General features: G+C 41.0%; 1 protein-coding gene across 4 annotated transcripts in view; it reads right to left on the bottom strand.

Moving 5' to 3' along the window:
- The window catches only part of OPHN1 (oligophrenin 1), a 329,287-nt gene that overhangs the window by 6,349 nt on the left and 303,250 nt on the right, over positions 1-19,688 (bottom strand). For all 4 annotated transcript variants that reach the window (XM_004595205.4, XM_058658533.1, XM_058658534.1 and 1 more), the window contains 3 exons: positions 13,682-14,005; positions 1,845-2,010; positions 713-763 (listed from right to left, as the gene is read on the bottom strand). In XM_004595205.4, coding sequence (XP_004595262.2) covers positions 713-763; positions 1,845-2,010; positions 13,682-14,005 — 541 coding nt within the window. The remainder of the gene's footprint in view (positions 1-712; positions 764-1,844; positions 2,011-13,681; positions 14,006-19,688) is intronic.

The raw sequence follows: 19,688 nt of genomic DNA, 5'->3' as shown, positions 1-19,688 counted from the left end.
GACTTTCTTCATGCCTCCTCCACATTCCCTTCTCAGTGCCCTGGTTCTCTGCTCAAAGATCAGTCCTCTCATATTTTTGTGTGTCTCTCCATTTCTCTCTCAAGGGTCAGTTCAAATACCACCTCCTCCAAAATTCTTCCCTGCAGATATGTCCAGTTCATTTCATCCATTCTAATGTACGTATTTCCACTTCCTCGGCATTGACTTCTAGCGAGGGAGCAAGGCCCACCAGGAAGCGGTCTTATACATAGGTGTATCCTTATGCAGAATGTTAGGCTTGTGCATGCACCCTCCTTCTCCCTTTCCTCCCCAGCACACTTTTTTTTGGTCTGTTTTTCTTTCTCAAGGTGACAAAATAAAACAAAAAGTGAGATCCCTAGGCCTCACTCCTGGAGATTCTATTTTGTGAATCCAGAGTACATGTCAGGAATCTGATTTTTTTCCCCAAAAAATTTTCCAGGAGAGTTAGATGTGCCACCAGTTTTAGAACCACCACCTCAATCAAATGCTTGAAATCGAAATCATGCTTATCCTAAGGCTGTTTACATTAGAGTGTTATATTCTGCATCTGCCTGTCAGCTGTCATTTAGGAAATATATTGGCAAAGGGAAAGTGACAGAGCTACAGAGAAACAGGACCAGAGCATCATGAGGAGGCAGGAGTTAAGAGCCAATAGTGATTTGACTTATCTTCCATCACCTGTGTCTCTTACCTTCCTGTTTTCCGGGAAGCTGTTTCAAAGAACCTGGTCCTGGAAGCCACCCTGCAAACACAAGCCAATCAAGATCTGTGAGCTGTTCCAGAATATACATGAGAACAACTGGCCAACAGGAAAAGCAAGGGCCTCTGACCCAATGGGCCACCAACAGCAAACTCTTTACTGGAGAAATGCAAATATCAGATTGGGAAATATCCCAGAACCTTTGGTCACTCCAAAGGTGAAAGATGATATCCTTGCTGCCTGTTGGTTCAGAATAGTTGAAATGTATTACTCAATCAGGCCTTCTTTGGAGGGGTGGTGGGGGGAGGAATAGTGAAATCAGTCTTTGGCATTAAAGTGAAATTTTTGACATTTGGTAGACACATGTAGCTAATTAGTCAAAGTTGTGGAGGTCTTGTTTTTCTTCTTTCCCTGATTTTACAGTTTGGAAAAACATAAGATCAAAAAAGAAGTGTAGAGCAGAAGGCAATATACTGAGAGATTTCAATCCCTGATTGACAAGAGGCCAGTGGTGCTGGCTATGGCCAAGGCCAGGCTGCTTCCCCTGGGAGCTGCCGTATTCTTACGCTGGTCATTCATTGCCTGGGTTCTTGGCCTGTAGCCAAACCTCCAGAAGGCCTGCCAGGTGCCAGGTGGCAGATTAGCTCTTTCCTGACAAGGATCTCTGTAGAAAATTTCAGTCATTTTGGAAGATTTTAGAAATTCTTACCTCGTATTTACCCCAAAAAGAAAAAAAATGCCTCAAGCATGAGTGCAATGAACAACTCTGCATGAAATTGCTTTTCAAATCAGGGGCAGCGACAAGACATAACAACATAATAACAACAAAAAATTCCCGAGCCAAGGGAGCTAACAACAGAAGAGAATTTTGTCAGCCTACAGAGGTAAGAAAAATGGGTCTCCTAGCAAACGACAAGGTCCAGTCTTCAGCTTTAGGGAAATTCCTAGGTCTTCAGTGTTGAGACCCATTCCAAGTAAGGCTGGCCCATGGTATTCCCCTAGCCTGTAAAGTCAACAGTGGCCCAGGGTTGTGTGTTGTACACCTCACACATGTTAATTCCACAAGCATTCCTGGTGGCCGAAGATGGATCTTGGGTCAAGGTTGAAAAACAAGACTACTTACACGGATGATGGAATTTCCCCCGCATTGCCAGCTACCACATCTGGCTTTGTTTCTGGCTTTTGGGGAATAGCTGCCCGGCAGGGAGGGTCTGGGGGCCTCACTGGGGGTCGGATGATGGTTTGCTTTTCTATGGGAGGCCGCATTTTGCTGAAACTGTCAGCATCCCCTGGAAGACAAAATAGCACCATCTTTGATGGTCAGCCAATCAACTTACTACCTTCTCTGCCTTCCATTCCATTTGACCATTACTAATTTCAGCTTTTTTTGGGGGGGTGAATTTTCTGGCAGCTATCCCTCCAGAAAGTCAATTTGAACCCAAACTCTACAGTCTAATATGTGTTGGATGTACCATATAAATTCCCCAAGTCTTGAGTTTCCTCAGCTAATTCATCAGGCCTAATAATTCACTTTCGTACAAAAATACTGAGTGTTAAATTAAATTAGGTACTAATCCATCTAATACAGAGTCAGACCCATATGCGGGTACTTCAAAAACTTTGTGGAGGATGAAACTGAATGATTCAGTTCATTTCAGCAGAAAAATTTTTGTAACTGTGCACAGAGAGGTTGTCAGAACATTCATGGATAGGGTGGCATCATGGCATAGCATGCTAAGCCTCTGCATGTAGCACGTGAATGCAACATAGATGCCACTTCAACTTCTGGCTGCTCCACTTTCAATCCTACTAATGATGTGGAAAAGCATCAGGGGATGGCCCAAATCCTTGGGCCTCTGCACCCATGTGGGATTCCTGGAAGAATCTTCTGGCTCCTGGCTTCAGATTGATCCAATTCAAGTCACTGCAGCCATTTGGGGAGCATATCTGTGGATGGAAGATCTGTCTCTCTCTCTGTCCTACTCTCTCTGTAACTCTATTTTCCAACCAATAAAAAGAACTTTTTTAAAAAAAAGTTCATAGATAATGCCTGTTATGAAGAAAACTACACGATTCCAAAAGTTTTTTGTACCAATATAGACATTTTAATTCAATATGTCCACAAAATTTTTGAAGTGCCCATGTAATACATGCATAGAAAATGATTCATGATGAATTTGCATTTGATAGATTTCTCATCACTGGATGCAGGTTCCTTTCACATAGGCCTTGACTGCCATAGCAGTCTCTCAGCTCTCCTTCCAACTTGCACATCTCTAGTTTTTAGGTCAGTCATAGAAAACAAGCATATTCTACAAAAAAAGTTCTGCAGGAATATGGTGAAACAGATTTCTGTATACCCAGCTGGTGGTATTAGCAACTGGGACAATTGTATCTACACAGCAATCAAGCATTCTGCAGCAACCTGGATAAGATACAAAATAGACATATGAAAGTTCCCACTTGTTGATCTAGTAATTTCAGAGAAATAGGTTATGTGATCCATCCCTACAAGGTTACCATAAGGACTGAATGAGATGATCTATAGCTAATAACTGGCATAGTAGACTAAGTAGATATAGGCTCCATCCATGTGGTGCTTATAAAAAATGCCCCATGTTGCAAATTTAGTATGAGAGAGAAGTATGAAAAGAGATGATCCAGTGTGATTGGTGTTCTAATCAAAGAATAAACATTAGTAACATGCACTCATCTAATTCTGTCTCCCCATCTAGTCTACAGCTTACATTGATGGATATGCTATGACTTTTAGCATCAGGCTGTGTACACAGAATTACAAAAACAAAAAGTAACCCATTAATAATCCAAATTTTCTAACAAACTTTAAACTGTTCAAAGAACTATCCCAGATAATAGTTACCTGATGTTCATTGAAAGCAAAGAGAAGGAAGTACATATCAAACCCATTTTACAGAGAAAGAAACTGAGGTACAGAAAGATGAATCGATTTACCTTTAGCCATATGGTTAGATAAATGGTGGGGCGATGAATGAGACCTTTATCTCCCATTTTTACATCTATAGGTTTTCTTTTTTACAAAATGTATTTTGTTATTTATGTAAAGTGAACAAATTTTACATATTTTGCAGTACAGATTTTGGATCACAGTGATACTTTCCACACTGCCCTCCCTCCTGCCTGCATTCACCACCAATCCCCCTTCTTCTTTATTTCATATATATAATATACAGCTATTTTCAATTTTACAATGGCATACTTTCAGTTCACTTTGCAATTACAGGCTTAATACTCCATTAGGTAAAGAATCCAACAAACAGCAAGTTGGGGGGAAATAAAGCTGTTTTTACTAAGCCTGTAAACAATAATCAAATCTCAAAATGTCAGTTTCAACTCATCTAGAACACAACACTTTTTGTACTCTGTATTTTAGGTGTCTCAGATCATGAAAAAGATATATCTGTACTGTTGGGACTGTCTTATTTCATTAAGCAGAATGGTTTCCAGTTGCACTGATTTTGTGGCAAAAGACAGGATTTCATTCTTTTTATGTCTCAGTAGTATTCAATGTTGTTTATATACCACATTTGCTTTAACCAGTCATATATTGATGTACATGTGAATTAATTCCATATCTTAGTTACAGTGAATTGAGCTGCAATAAATATGGCTGAGCAACAAACTTTCTCATATGCTATTTCATTTTGTGTGGGTACATTCCCAGGAGTGGGATGGCTGTGTCATATGGAAGATCTGTTTTTAGATCTCTGAGGAATTTCCATAATATCTTCCATCTCCAGATTTTCTATGTCTGCTGTTTGTTATCAATAAGTAAAATCAAACAATGATAACAAGCCTAAGAATTGAACAGTGCTGGCACAATTTTCTGTTTTTCTATTCGACAGCTATTCTGTTACAGGTACTGGGACATGGTACTCAGTGCTTTATGCACATTTTCTCATGACATTGGCCATAATCCTGCAGAAAGTGCTATCAAGGAAACAAAAACTACCCAATGAGCAGTAGCCTCAGAGTTTATCAGCAATATATATATATTTTTTTTTCTTCTGATTTCTGAAATCCATATTGCCCCAACTACTAGTGTTTTTCAAACCTAACTACAATTCAGGAAGAAGTGAGGGGCTTCAGAATTGTATCATACATGCACCCCATCCTCAGAGATCCTTGTTTAGCTAATTGGACTTGGTGATGTTATGTACAGCCAAGGTTGAGAACCACTCAGCACATGCCACTGGTTCGTTAGGCAGTTGACAGCAATGTCCTGTTTCCACTGATTACTGACGGTGGGAATAGGGCAATTGGAGAGAAAGGACATACTGCACAGCATAGAGTCATTAAACATTTCTACCTGTGTCCATCCTTGGCCTAGCATTCCCACTGATGAGCGCCAGATGGCATCCCTGAAATATGAACCATTAATTCCCAAGGTGCAGCCATATCCAAATGGACATTAACCTACATCCTTGGCAGAAAAAAAAAAACCTATCATTAGCCTGGCATCTTCCTACAGACTTTACTGGGAGCTTCAACTGGATGATTCATTGTAAGTCAAGCTTTGGAGTCAGAGCAAAGGGTTTTCTAAGCTGAAATACCCAATGAGTGTTTCCTCAAATTTTTCAGTCACAGTTATCACAGTTTAATCCCAGTGTCAAACTGAAGGGGAAGGGGAGAGATTTTGATTGTTTTTATTTTGATTTGAAAGTCAGAGTTACACAGAGGAAACATAGAGAAAGCAAGGGATCTTCCATCTGCTGGTTCACTCCTCAAATGGCCATAATGGCCAGAGCTGGGCTAATATGAAGCCAGGAGTTTCTTCCAGGTCTCCCATGTGGGTTCAGGGGCCCAGACACCCGAACCATTCTCTGTTGCTTTCCCAGGCCATAAGCAGAAGTGGAGCAGCTGGAATGTGAGCCGGGGCCAAAAGCAATGCCAGTGCCACTGGCAGAGGCTTAGCCTACTACACCATATTGCCAGCTTGAAGAGTCCATTCTAATGCTAAAACTAACTTGTATGATGTTCAGCAGCTGTTGCCTCTTTTGTGACAATTGCACTTTAGCTACTAATACAATATGGGGATGGACCTGTTTTCTAGAAGAATAAGAATGAACATATGATATACATTGATACATCTCTGTCTCTCCCTGCTGATTTAAATATGCTTCTTTTGGAGTACACTAGAAACAAATTCTGTGCATATGTGTGTGTGTCCAAGATTTTATTTCTTGACTCCCTGATGCCAGCAGAAAACACCCAAAATATGTACCCTGGCATTCAGTATCCTCTTCCACTTGGCTTCCAATGTCCTTTCTGATCTAACATTCCACCATGCTTCTGCTTGCATCCTACATCATTATTGTCCTGCATATATATCTTACAATTAATCATCTCTTTCCCAGATGCCCTTTATTCTAGTCCCACAAGCTCCAATTTACATCAGCTTTTGATTCAACTTCAGTGTTGTGTCGCTTAGGAAACACAACATGATCCAAGTTCCTTTCTCTGACTCTGTTATTCTGAATTCTGTACGTTGGATCTTTGTTTGGTGGCTCTGTCTCTCAGCATGGGAGGAACATGACAGCAAAATCCACGTGGGATTCATTTTTGAATTGTCAAATCCTTAGTAAAGTCTTTTGTATGTAACTCGTGAATATTCAGCGAGCACTGAGTAAAGAAAAATGTAATTTAGTGTATTGGAAACACAATGGACAAAGTTTTCCCTTTTGAATATCAAGTTGGGATATCTGTGAAAAGCACAAACATCATATGCCCAAGCTTTAGGGATATTCTGAAATGCAAGTGTCCTGAGACAATGTCCATCCTTCAGGAAATTAAAGCCGAGTTTGGAATATATGGTATACTCATGGGAAATAAGTATGAACAGTTTATCTCAGCATCCACGTAAGCGGGAGAAACTTGGTTGCCAAAAGAAGTGAAATTAGGGGTGTTCTCTGGGGCAAGGTTGCCAGAAGGCTTCATGAATGGAATGAGATTTTTGGCTGGATACGGATGGACATCCAAGAATCCTGCCATGCACTTTTCTCTCAGCAACAACACAATTCTTTCTGGAAGTTTTGCACGGTCAGAGAAAGGTTGAGGGCAGAAGAGATTGCTGTGGTATCTTTTATAACAATTGCATTTGGGGCTTCGGGCTTTTCTCAGTTCCAGAACACAGAAGAATAGGCATCCTCATCTCCCAGGCTATTTCCCAAGAGGCTGTTCTCTAAGTAGCACTACCACTTCTTCGACCTCTATTATGTTATCAAATGCTTTGTATTCGTCATCTAATTTAGTCCCCATAAAAACCTTGTTGGCAGTGGGGGCACTGTTCCCATTAACACTTGGGAAAACAGGATGAAAGAAGTGAAGGTGACCTGACAAAGAGCATGGAGTTAGCAATAGCCTCCCACAAAAGAGAGCAACGGTGAAGATTGAGTATTCACAATGCATCAGTCACTCAGCTGTTTCACTGTATTATTAGAGCAATCTTATGTGCATAATTATCCTCATTCTGCAAACAAGAAAATGAAGGCTCAGAGCCTGTGACTTCCCCCAAGGCCTCACAGCAGATCTATGAGTCAAATTCTTAACTGGGTTTGAGTCTGGACTTTGAAAGGCCTCTTGAGAATATAATCTACCTTTTCCCCGCAACCTCGCCAACAAGTGTCGTTGGTGCTTTTATTCATGTGGGCCAGTCTTACTGGCGTTAGGTGGTACCTCATTGATGTTTTAATTTGGATTTCCCTTATTGCCAGGGAACTTGAGCATTTTTTCATATGTTTATTTGCCATTTGGGTTTGTTCCTTTGTGAAGTGTCTGCCCATTTCCCGTGCCCATTTCTTGAGTGGGTTGTTTGTTTTGACATTTTGGTTGTTTTGTAGCTCTTTGTATATTCTGGATATTAGCCCTCTATCACCTATGTCGTGTGCGAAGATCTCCCATTCTGTGGGTTGCCTTTTTACTTTGTTGATTGTTTCTCTAGCTGTACAGAAGCTTCTTAGTTTGATGAGGTCCCAATTGTTTATTTTGGTCTTGATTTCTACTGCATCTGGAGTCTTTTTTAGGAAGTGAGGGCCTACCCCTAAGTGTTCCAGTGTGTTTCCAACATTTTCTTCCAAAAGTTTGAAGGTTTCTGGATGTAGGTTTAGATCTGTTATCCATTTAGATCTGATCTTAGTGTATGGTGAGAGATGTGGATCTATTTTTTTGTTTCTGCAGGCTATCAACCAGTTGTCCCAGCAGCATTTATTGAACAGACCTTCCCATTTGCCTGGGTTGTTGTTTGTCTTTTTGTCAAAGATTATTTGGCTGTATCTGTGTGGGTTTCCTTCTGGCGTTTCTATTCTGCTCCATTGATCTTCCTCTCTATCTTTGTGCCAGTACCACGCTGTTTTGATAACCACTGCCCTATAGTATGTCCAGAGGTCCGGAACTGTGATTCCCCCTGCTAACTTCCTGTTCTTCAGGATAGTTCTAGCTATCCGTGGTTTTTTGTGCTTCCAGATGAACCTTTGGATCATTGTTTCCAGTTCCATGAAGAATATTTTGGGCAATTTGATTGGGATTGCGTTGAATGTATATATTGCTTTTGGCAGTATAGACATTTTAATGATATTGATTTTACCTATCCAGGAGCATGGGATATTACTCCATCTTTTGAGGTCTTGTTCAATTTCTTTTTTAAGCAGATTGTAGTTTTCTTCAAATAAGTCTTCTACATTTTTGGTTAGATTTATTCCCAGATATTTCATACTTTTCTCTGTTATTTTGAATGGTATCTTGCTGGTTAAGTCTTTTTCCATCTTGGGGCTGTTCGCATACACTATGGCTGTTGATTTTTGTTCATTAATTTTGTACCCTGCCACTCTACCAAACTCTCGTACAAGTTCTAGCAGTCTCTGTATTGAGTCTCTTGGCTCTTCTACATAAAGAATCATATCATCTGCGTATAGTGAGAGCTTGACTTCTTCGTTTCCCATTTGGATTCCTCTGATTTCTTTTTCTTGTCTTATGGCCTCAGCGAGTACCTCTAGGACTATGTTGAATAGTAGTGGAGAAAGTGGACATCCCTGTCTTGTTCCAGATCTCAGTGGGAAGGGTTCCAGCTTTTCTCCATTCAGTATGATGCTGGCGTTGGGTTTTTCATATATTGCTTTAATTATGTTGTGGATTTTTCCATCTATGCCTACCTTGGTTAGGGTTTTTAGTAGGAAGTGATGTTGGATTTTGTCGAAAGCTTTTTCCGCATCTATTGATACTATCATGTGATTCTTGTTTTTCAGTTTTTGGATGTGGTGTATCACATTTATAGATTTTCGAATGTTGAACCATCCCTGCATTCCAGGGATGAATCCTACTTGATCTGGATGAATGATCTGTCTGATGTGTTTTTGAATTCTGTTGGCTAGGATTTTGTTGAGAATCTTAGCATCAATGTTCATCAAAGAGATAGGTCTGTAGTTTTCCTTCTCTGTTAGTTCTCTGTCTGGTTTTGGGATTAAGGTAATGTTGGCTTCATAGAATGAGTTTGGAAGGGTTGCCTCTTTTTCTATTGTTTTGAAGAGTTTGTAGAGGATTGGGGTCAGCTCTGTTCGGAATGTTTTGTAGAATTCTGGAGTGAAGCCGTCTGGGCCTGGGCTTTTCCTTGTTGGGAGGTCTTTAATCACTGATTCAATCTCTACTTCAGTTATGGGTTTGTTCAGGTCGTTTGTTGCCTCTGGGCTAAGTTTTGGCAAGTGGTAGAAGTCTAAGAACTTTTCCATTTCTTGGTGATCTTCTGATTTGTTGGAGTACAAACAACTTCCTTTTAGTTTCCTTTTCACTTTGGTCCACAATCTGGATGTTACTATAGATCTATTCTCCCTCAGTAGCATGACCTGCTTCCTCTCTGTTTTCACTGTCAAATGGCTATAAACATGGAAGCATAGCATTTGCAGGTTTCTTGTTACATGATGATCGTCTGTCTTCAACCATAAAGTGATTTACTTTCTCCTTGCATCATACCCATTTACACCAACACAAGGGCATAGCATAGGGGCAAGATCTTACTTACGTACTCCCCTAGTCTTCCAGAACTCTCTTTCTTTCTATGACACTCCTCCACATTCACCTTAAAGTCTTCCTTCTACCTTAGCCATTAATTATCCTTGTGGAACAATCTGGAGTTAGGTTCCAGGAAAAGCAGAGAATAAAAACCAAAGAGTAGATTATTAAAGCATGAGTCCAAACAGGCAAATCTGGATAAGGACCAGCAACGCCCATTACTGCAAGAGCAAGTCTGTTCCTAATACTTTTAGAGCAAATGCCACTCATAGCATTAGTCACCACAGTGCAGAATTAATGGCCCTGTGAGTGAGCAAGGCCTTGCTTGTATGTTATCTCCACCAGATGCAGTCTTTTCTTCCCAGCAAACAGAGGAGAAAGGAACTAAGAAAGGCTTCTACAGCCATGCCATAGCGTTCCAGATGGTGGTGTGCTGGCCACTGTTACCTCAATGCTTCAGGCACAATTAAGAACTGCTTGCTCCACACCCCTCATGGAGTTTAGTTTCCCTCCCATAACATGTGTGACACTAGGCAGGACCTGGCTTCTTGCATGCTAGCTTCACTGTGAACCTTTGAAAGGCAGAGATCATAACATTTCATCTTTATCTCTCCCATTGCATAGCAATATGCCCAAATAAATGAAGACACAAGTACAAGTAGATGGCATATAGTCCCTCTCCCTCTTCATTCCCCAAAGGAAGGGCCTAAGACACCTGTGCAAGTTACTTGCCCTTTCCAAATCTAAGTCTCACAAAGGATGCTTATATATATATATATTTTAAAAATGGACATGCCGAAGCGAGTGCTTCTTAGAACACTAGAAAGGGGAAAGTGGCTAACATAACTAAAGCGAGAAAAATCTGGTTAAAAGGGAACATAAAAACCTGATGCTGGAGCCAAGAAGCTTGAATTCAAGCCCATTTCTGGAGTTTACAGCCTGCGTGACTGCAAGTTGATGAACATCTCTAAGTCTCGGTTTCTCCATCTATGAAATGCAGAGAGTACAACCAGCCTCCCATGCCTAGCACAATGATGATATGTGAGAGAAGCGGAGAAAGAATCCAGATCTATGTCTGGAATTCAAAAAAAAAAAAAAAAAAAAGAGGGAAGGCATTTGAAAAGATTCTGTCAGCAAACATTAATTATTTTGTTGTAAAGTTGACAGTCATAGAAGGGAGCAATTTGGCACGCGCCATGCATTGCTCTTTGTAATTGCTGAGGGAAAAAATGCAGAATCTCCAGTCGGCTCAAATGCTGGGTTACTGGAAAGGCTGAAGGTGGAGGGCAGCAGCATGGCATACTTGGATCACTGAAGCAGTGAAGCCTGTGTGTTGACCCTCGGGAGGGCAGGTGAAGCCCTCGGCAGCAGAGCAAAAAAAGGGTTAACAAGTCCAGGGTGCATAGTGGGTCAGCAGAGGTAACAGATAATTCCTTCCCTCTGGGACCCCCAGTGCATCTGCTGGCCAGCACGATGGGCTAACTAACTATCAGCTGCATCTCAGGATCAGAGCTGTTTACAGCTTTCGCTTAATTGATAACTATTCTGATGCTCAGGAATCTACCATGGAGTGGCAGCCAAAATGGAGAAGGAGGAAGAGAGGAGGGGCAAGCGGGCAGGAGAATAAGCTGCAAAGAAGCAACTACACCAGAGGTTCAGTTAATTCTCCAGCAAGGCCCAAACCAACTCGGTTCTGCTTTCTGTAAGCAAGACTAGTGGCATGGGGCTTTGCAAAAGGCTGCATCATGCCAGCCTGTGGTGACTGATACCGAACAGAAAGTACAGATGGGCAATGCTGCGGCACTGCTTCAGATAGTCTTGCTGATACTGAACGAGTCAGATCAGTGCTTTTATTAATGGACACCATCAGATCAGAGCAGCTGGTGCCAGCAGCCAGGGGCAAGACGATGGAGACAGGGGGGAAGAGGAAAATACTGCTGGGTTTTCACTTTGCAGTCGAAGACGGTGAAGGCAGAGCTGATAGGGATGGCTAAGTTACTATGTGTGCTGAGTGGATAGGATCTGGCTGATCTCAAGGTCTGGCGACAGGCAAGACAGATTTTACTGTGATGAGTTCAAGTTGAGTTGCCCAACTTTCCACCAGATAGATAATGAAGGTCAATATCTGACTTATAAACCAAAGCAGATGTCTACAAAGTAGTCCAACCTTTTTGGCTACTTCCCAGAAGAGACAGCTCTTAGGCAAGGGGGAACAGGAGGGCATTAATAGTCATATTTTGAACGCTGCTTATGAGCCAGATATTTTATTTGTTATTCCTTTTAATCATACCAATAATTCCATGCAGGAACTGCTTCTCCCATTTTGCGCATACGGAAACCAACATGAAAGCGATTCAATCACTAGATACATCAGAGGGTCAAGCCAGAGAAGTCACAGTTTCCATTACTTAGTGGATCGCTCAAAGAACATCTTTTACTAAATTGTTCTCTGAGATACCTAAGCTCATGCTGAGATTGTTACATGTGATGAGGTTATTTTGGTACAAAGTTTTTGAGATCCATGCACTGCTTTCACATAACACACATTTCCCCCCAAACTTTTTGAAGACCCTCCTTGTACTTCAGACTTTGTGGGCCATTCGATCTCTGTTGCAAGTCTTGTGACTACACAATTCTGTTGTAGCAGGAAAGCAGTAAATGAGGAAGCATGCATTTATTGTAAACATAAATTCGAATTCCACGTGTTATGAAATGTTTTTAATTTTTTTCCAAATATTTAAAATGCAAACACACTCTTAGCTTGCAAGCCACGTTAAAAATAAGAGGTAATGGATCTGATCTGGCCCTTAAGCTATAGTTTGCTAAGGTCTGAGCTAAGCCTCAAGAGGATAGGGCCCTTAGATATCTTACTTATTCCTATGTTTTAAGCATCTAGAAAGGGGCCAGACACACACTCAGCACTCAATAAATACCTGCAAGATGAATTATTCTTACTATTTTTAGGTTTTTATATTTGGCCATATTGTGAAATGCCTTAAATCCTTTTTTAGAACGGGGCAGGACATAAACTCATAAAGCGTATTTCTAAAAGGTAATCCAGCTACAAAGTAAAAGAGCTAGAATTTGGATCCAAGCTTTCATGATAGCAAAATCCATTTTCTTTCCATGGTATCATACCATGGAATTATATTCCCCCCAACTCCCCATTGCTTCAACCTGAACCTTTCAAGATGGATCACCATGTGCAGTAGTCAATTAAATTTGCCGAAGTCAGGCACACCCTGAATGTGTAAGCATTGCCAAAATTAGGAGGTTTACAGATGTTATGCCCATTTGTCCCTATTTCTCCCAAACTGGAAAATGAGAAGGAGAAAAACCAAAATTGACAGATTCAAATCTTCTTACAGGAAAGTAACATGATAATTCTTCCTTGGTTGGAAAGAACAGACTTTGGCACCTGCTAGACAAGGTGAGATTTAGATCCCAGTTCTGCCAATAACAAACTGTGAATTACTGGTGGTAAGTCATTTATCTTTCAGATCTTCAGTTTCCTAATGGGGAAAATAATCAAGAACAATACATTCTACACAGTGGGTTCATAAGGTTTAAAAAAAAAAATAGTGTCAGAATTTAGCACAGTGCCAGGGACAAAACAGACACTTAGCGAATGGCGACACTACCATTAATACTAACCAATAATATTATCAGTCACTCATTCCACAAACAACCAGGGGACCTACCACACACCAGCCAGGCATTGTTCTAGGCACTTGAGATACAAACAAAAACAGTAAAGAACAGCCTCCCCTATTGGAGCTTACGTTGTAGTAACTATCACAAATGGTTGGTTAGTCACCATTTCCATACTAGTGAGAGGAAACTGTAATTGATTTCCACTGAAATCTATCTCCACTCTCAGATTGCAAAGCAGTGGGCTAGTTTTAATTTCCATGCACTTACCCTCCTTTTGTTGTGTCAGGGGTCGGGGAGGAGGTCTCTTTATCTGGAAAGAGGGGGTCTTGGTGGGTCCACAGGCTGGCACAGGCCCATTGGTGGCCTTCGGTGTAGTCTTGGTCCCTCCATCTTGTAGTCGAGACACCATTCTCCCTACATCCACCTCGGGACAAGGCTCCAATTTACCATCAGAAAGAGGCTTGTTTGGAGATTTCCACCCAGGCTCAGCTTCGCCACTCTTCTGAGTCAGTGGTCTGAGGGGTTGTGGCAGCTTGGGGGGCTCTTGACTACTGCTGATTGTACCATTGGGTGTTTGATGTTGGATTTCATCTGGCAAGCATTGGTACAGAGACAGGATTAATGATAACTTTTACAATCTTTTCATTTGGAAATATACTTGAGAAAACCTGTATGCATTTTTCAAAGGAGCTGTCACTGTGGTACAAATTAACTATACCCCACAAAATGAGCCTACACATTCCTCAAATCCTATCCAGGTTTTAAACCAAGATCTCAGGGGAATTTCTACCACCACAATTGGTAAATCACAATACACCAAGATATTTCATTCAAAGGGATCTGTAATTCAGAAGCAATTTCATTCTTGACTATCTCTCTCAAAGGTAATTTGATGAGGTCCACAAAATGTCAAGTTAATGAATCTAACAGAATTTTATTTCATAATTCCCAGAAAGAACACCCCCCACCGCAACTAGCTATTTTATGCTCTTCTTCTAACTCTGTGTTCCAGTTTTCTCTGACACTAGTATACACATAAGGGTGGTTCTGCATTTTTTAAAAAAAAATTATTTTTATTGGAAAGTCAGATATAAAGAGAGGAGGAGAGACAGAGAGGAAGATCTTCCTTCCAATGATTCGCTCCCCTGCAATGGCTGGAGCTGAGTCAATCCGAAGCCAGAAGACGGGAGCCTCTTTGGAGTCTCCCAGGCAGGTGCAGGGTCCCAAAGCTTTGGGTCGCCCAAGATTGCTTTCCCAGGTCACAAGCAGGGAGCTGGATGGGAAGTGGAACGGCCGGGATTAGAACCAGTGTCCATATGGGATCCCGGCGCGTTCAAAGCGAGGACTTTAGCTGCTAGGCCACCATGTCAGGCCCTGGTTCTGCATCTTATTGACAGATTTGAGACCCTCAGGAGAGCCAGGGATTCCCTCCTTTAAAAAAGTAACTTATCCAAATATAGTCAAATTTTGAAAACAATTTTTAATCATTCACAGAGCTCCCTGAAATGGTCAGGGAACTCCAGATCACAAATACTTCCTGTGAGGAAACTCATTTTTCTAATAAAGAAAATCCTAGATCCAAGAGTAGTCATTAACATCACAGGCTGTGGTAGGCAAAATGAGTCCTAAAAGATGTATCTACCAGTTATAACACATGGATCTTACTTGGATGCTGATAATTTAACAAAATAAAATAAGAATTTCTGTACCAATTAGATAGCTGATGCAAAGAAATCATTGTAGCTTTTTAAAAATATTTATATAGGGCCTAGCATGGTAGCCTAGTGGCTAAAGTCCATGCCTTTCATGCACTGGGATCCCATATGGGCGCCGCTTCTAATCCCGGCAGCCCCACTTCCCATCCAGCTCCCTGCTTGTGACCTAGGAAAGCAGTAGAGGATGGCCCAAAGCCTTGGGACCATGCACCTGCATGGAATCCGAAAGCAGCTCTGGATTCCTGACTTTGGATCGGCGCAGCACCAGCCGTTGCGATCACTGGGGGAGTGAATCAATGAACAGGAGATCTTCCTCTCTGTCTCTCCTCCTCTCTGTATATTTGACTTTCCAATAAAAATAAATAAATCTTAAAATATTTATTCAGGGGACACTGTGATGGCATAGTAAGCTATTTCTCTGCCTGTGGTGCTGACAACCCATATGGGTGCCAGTTCCAGTCCTGGCTGCTCCATTTGCCATCCAGCATCCTATTAAGCTGATAAGCAGTGGAAAATGGTCTAAATCCTTTGGACCCTGCACCCATGTGGGAGACCCAGTAGCAGTTCCTGGCTCCTGGCATTAGATTGACCCAGCTCTGGCCATTGTGGCCATTAGGGGAGTAAACTAGCAGATGGAAGATTCATCTGTCACTCTCCTCTCTCTTTCTCTCTCCGTTTCTCCCCCTTTCTCTCAGTCTCTCCCTCTCTTTCTGTAACTCTGATTTTCAAGTAATATATATATATATATATAAATCTTTTAAAAAAGGATTTGTTTATTCATTTGAAAGGCACAGTTAGAGAACGGGACACACACATACACATACATTCCATTGGCTGGTTCATTTGCCCAAATGGCCATAATAGCCAGGGCTGGGCCAGGTCGGAGCCAGGACCCAGGAGCTTTTTCACATGGGTGCCATGGCCCAGCCACTTGGGCCATCTTCCATTGCTTTCCCAGTGGATGGACTAGAAGTGGAACAGCTGGGATTCAAATTGGTGCCAATATGGGATCCCTGCATTGCAGGTGGCAGCTTAACTCACCTTATGATAGTGCTCCCCCCTTTTTAAAAGGTTTAATGATGCTATTGTGGTTTTGCTTTGAAAAGAGTATCCACTAGGGATACACACTAAAACATTTACAAATGTAATGACCTGATGTTTTGGTTGGGTGAATTGGTACGGTATTAATGAAGCAAGATAGGAGAGATTTTGACAAATGTTGAGACAATGGAGATTCATTATCTTTTTAATTTTTTTTCCAGCCCGTGCTTTTATTTGAAACTCTTCACAATAAAGTGTAAAAGAAATGCAAGGTCTGGAACCAGATATCTGAATCTGAATTTGAATTTCGCTATTTACCAGCCATGGGAAAGTAGATAATTTCCATATTTTTTCTGTATTTCAACTTTTTCATCAGTAAAATGGAGATGGGAATAATGAGTTTGTAGTATGGATAACAGGAGATGAAATATGGATTTCAATGCTTGGTGCATAATAAACCCTCAATAATACGAAGCTACAGTTTGCATTACTACACTCCCAGTGGGCAGTGAAGCAAGTTTCCATATGATTAAGTCTTACTGTAAAGCCTTTTCCCCCAGAGTTTTCTTTTCCCCGAGAATCTGTCAATAATCCCTGTGGCCACTGCTAAGCTGGCTGGGTCCAAAGGGGGTAGGTTCTCTAATCCTTTGCAGAGTAGATACCCAAGCTTTCTTTTATTAACTGTACCACAATTGCATTTGGACTGCCCCAGACAAGTAAAACAGTACCCAAGGTTCATGAAAAATGACAGGGACATCAGCACAAAAATCCCACCAGTACTAGATCATTTGGCTCCCAGGATATGCATTGTGGCAGAAGCTGTCCATCAATAGCCACTACTTTCTAAAGGCAGTGAAATGTATCATGGTATAAATTCATTCCTCCAAATTCTTTAGGCCTGATACACTGGTTCCAAGTTCCTATCTGAATTTTTTCTTCCTATGGTGCAAAGACCCTTGGGAATTTTAACCCTGTTCTGTAGAGGAGACAAGATCTGCCTGTTTCCTATAGGCCAAAACAGTGTCATCCACATGTCAACAAAATGCAAATGGTACAATGTTAATAAACAGTCTTAGAGAGGCTCCTGCCTGGCCACATTGGAAAGGATCTTCTCCTAGCCCAGGGCAACAAGAGGTGAACTGCTAGGACCAGTCTTAACAAGGCCATCTCAGCCAGGGAAATATTTAATTCTAAGGATGCAGAATAAAACTAATAATAGTGGAAAAGACAATAATAACAATGCTCACATGTACCATTCTCTGAGCTCGTTGATTAGCTCACAGAACCCTTAATACAACTGTATAAAGCAAGTAGCTCCATGTTACAGTTAAGGAACTGTAAGGAATTCAATGAGATTCAATGTTACTCAAAACTAATAAGCAGCAGGGTCAAGTTTCAAATCTTGTAGTCAGTCTCCAGAGGCCATATACTTTCTGAAATGTTCCTGTCAGTTACCACAAGTACAGTACCCTTTCTCTAACTCGGCATCCACTCCCACAGGAAAGCAAGCAGATAGCAGCATCAAGAACTGCAGGCACTGGAAACAAATTTGGTTCAGTCAAGGAAGCCACCTGTAGCTAACCCTTTAACTCAAGGTCTCACTTCTATGTATGGGAAAGTGGGAGGAAGAAATTTTGAAAGGTTACATACTATTCCAGGAGGACAAAAAGATTACTTAGTGTAACTCAAATGCAATCATGCAAACAAATGCTAGGAGTAACAAACTACTTACTCTATATGGAAAGGTTGGAGAAGGCATCTCTCTTTTTTTTTGCATTTTTAAAAATTAGCACTTTATCATTTTTGTCCCATTTCCTTCAAATGTAGACATTATGTATCCATCTATATTACCTTTTTCTTGAAGGTAGATACTAATATCACAGAGTGAGGAACTCGTGACAATTAGATTGGAAAGGAGAGTATATTGACATTTACAGGATCTGATTCAGTGAAGCAATATTTATAACTAAATACCAAATGATGTGCCACCCACAAAACTTTTATACTCTATAATAACTACCACAAATAAGACAAAGTGTGTGATATTTGCCTTTTTAGGTCTGGTTTATTTCGCTTTAGCATAATGATATTAAGTTTCATTCATTTTGCTGCAAATACCAGGATTTCAATCTTTTTATGAGTGAGTAGCACTTTGTGATTCGTATCTATATCTACACCTCCAGCACATTCTTTATCTAGTCATCAGCTGATGAACTTCTAGGGTGATTCTATATCTTTGCTAATGAGCATAGTGCTACAATAGGTATGGACATCCAGGCATCCCTTTCAAATGCAGGCTTCATTTCCTTTGGATATATTCCCAGAAATGGGAGGAGGTCTTTGAAAGAGGTGACTTGAGCTGCGTCTTAAAGAATTAGACTAAAGGGAGTAAATCCAAAAGGATATTTCAGATAAAGAGCAACTGGGATAAGTGAAAGGTCATACTTTGTGTAAGAAAATGTGAAATAATGAAATAAAATTAAAAGTTTAGCTTGGCTTGTGCACAGGGACCAATTTAAGATGAAAGACGCAAATAGCTGGAGATGACGTTGTTAAGACAGGCTGGGCCTATATTCTGCAGACCAAGAATGCTACACTCAGGAATATGAGTTCTATGTTTGGAACACTAAAGGACAATGAATTTTTTCAAGGAGGGCTATGACTTAGTGAATCTGTGTTTTTAGATTCTCTCCTTAAGTTCATAATGAAAGGTAGAGTGTACCAGAGATTGAATATAGGGAGAACATCTAGAAGGATTCCAACTGGAGCAGCATCAGCAGCATCAGCAAAAGCATCTCCATTAGAGATGGAATATACAGGGCTGTTACAGAGGGGCGAGGCAGTCCATGATCATGGTAAAAAATACCTGCTGAAATTCTATGTACCTATGAAGTTTGAAGTATTTACACACTCACAAAGTTTGGAAATAAGAAAATGAGATGTTACCAGTGAAGATCAGTGGTTAAAAGGATTACTTCCTCCTCAGAACAGTGTTCAGACAGGTTATAGGAAGTTGGATTTATAATAGACAAATGAACTTTGGGATAGGAGAGATGGATACAAAGTTGCTATTCTCACTGTGTTCACTGTGTAAACAACTCAACCTTCACCATAAAATCCTGTTCAAAGGGCTGGCATTGAGGCGTAGTGGGTAAAGCCACTGCCTAGGTTGCCAGGATTCCTATGTCTATTACTTCGAGTCCTGGCTGCTCCATTTCTGGTCTGACTCTCTGCTTATGTCCTACAAAAGGCAGAGTAAGGTGGTCCAACCATTTGGGCCCCTGAAATCTACATGGGGGATCCAGATAAAATCACATTGGTCTGGCCCAGCCCTGATCATGGTGGTCATCCAGAAAGTGAATCAGCAGATGAAAGATCAATCAACAACTCTCTTTGTCTCTCTCTATATATCTCTCTGCCTCTCTGGAGCCCTGACTTTAAAATAAATAAGTGAATAAATAAATACATCTATTTTTTAAGAAAATGCAGTTGAAGATTAAATGAGACTACGGATTTCC

This window comes from Ochotona princeps, chromosome X (assembly GCF_030435755.1).
Source record: "Ochotona princeps isolate mOchPri1 chromosome X, mOchPri1.hap1, whole genome shotgun sequence".
In the NCBI taxonomy this organism is placed as follows: Eukaryota; Metazoa; Chordata; class Mammalia; order Lagomorpha; family Ochotonidae; genus Ochotona; species Ochotona princeps.
This window is presented reverse-complemented; position numbering and strand designations above follow the sequence as displayed.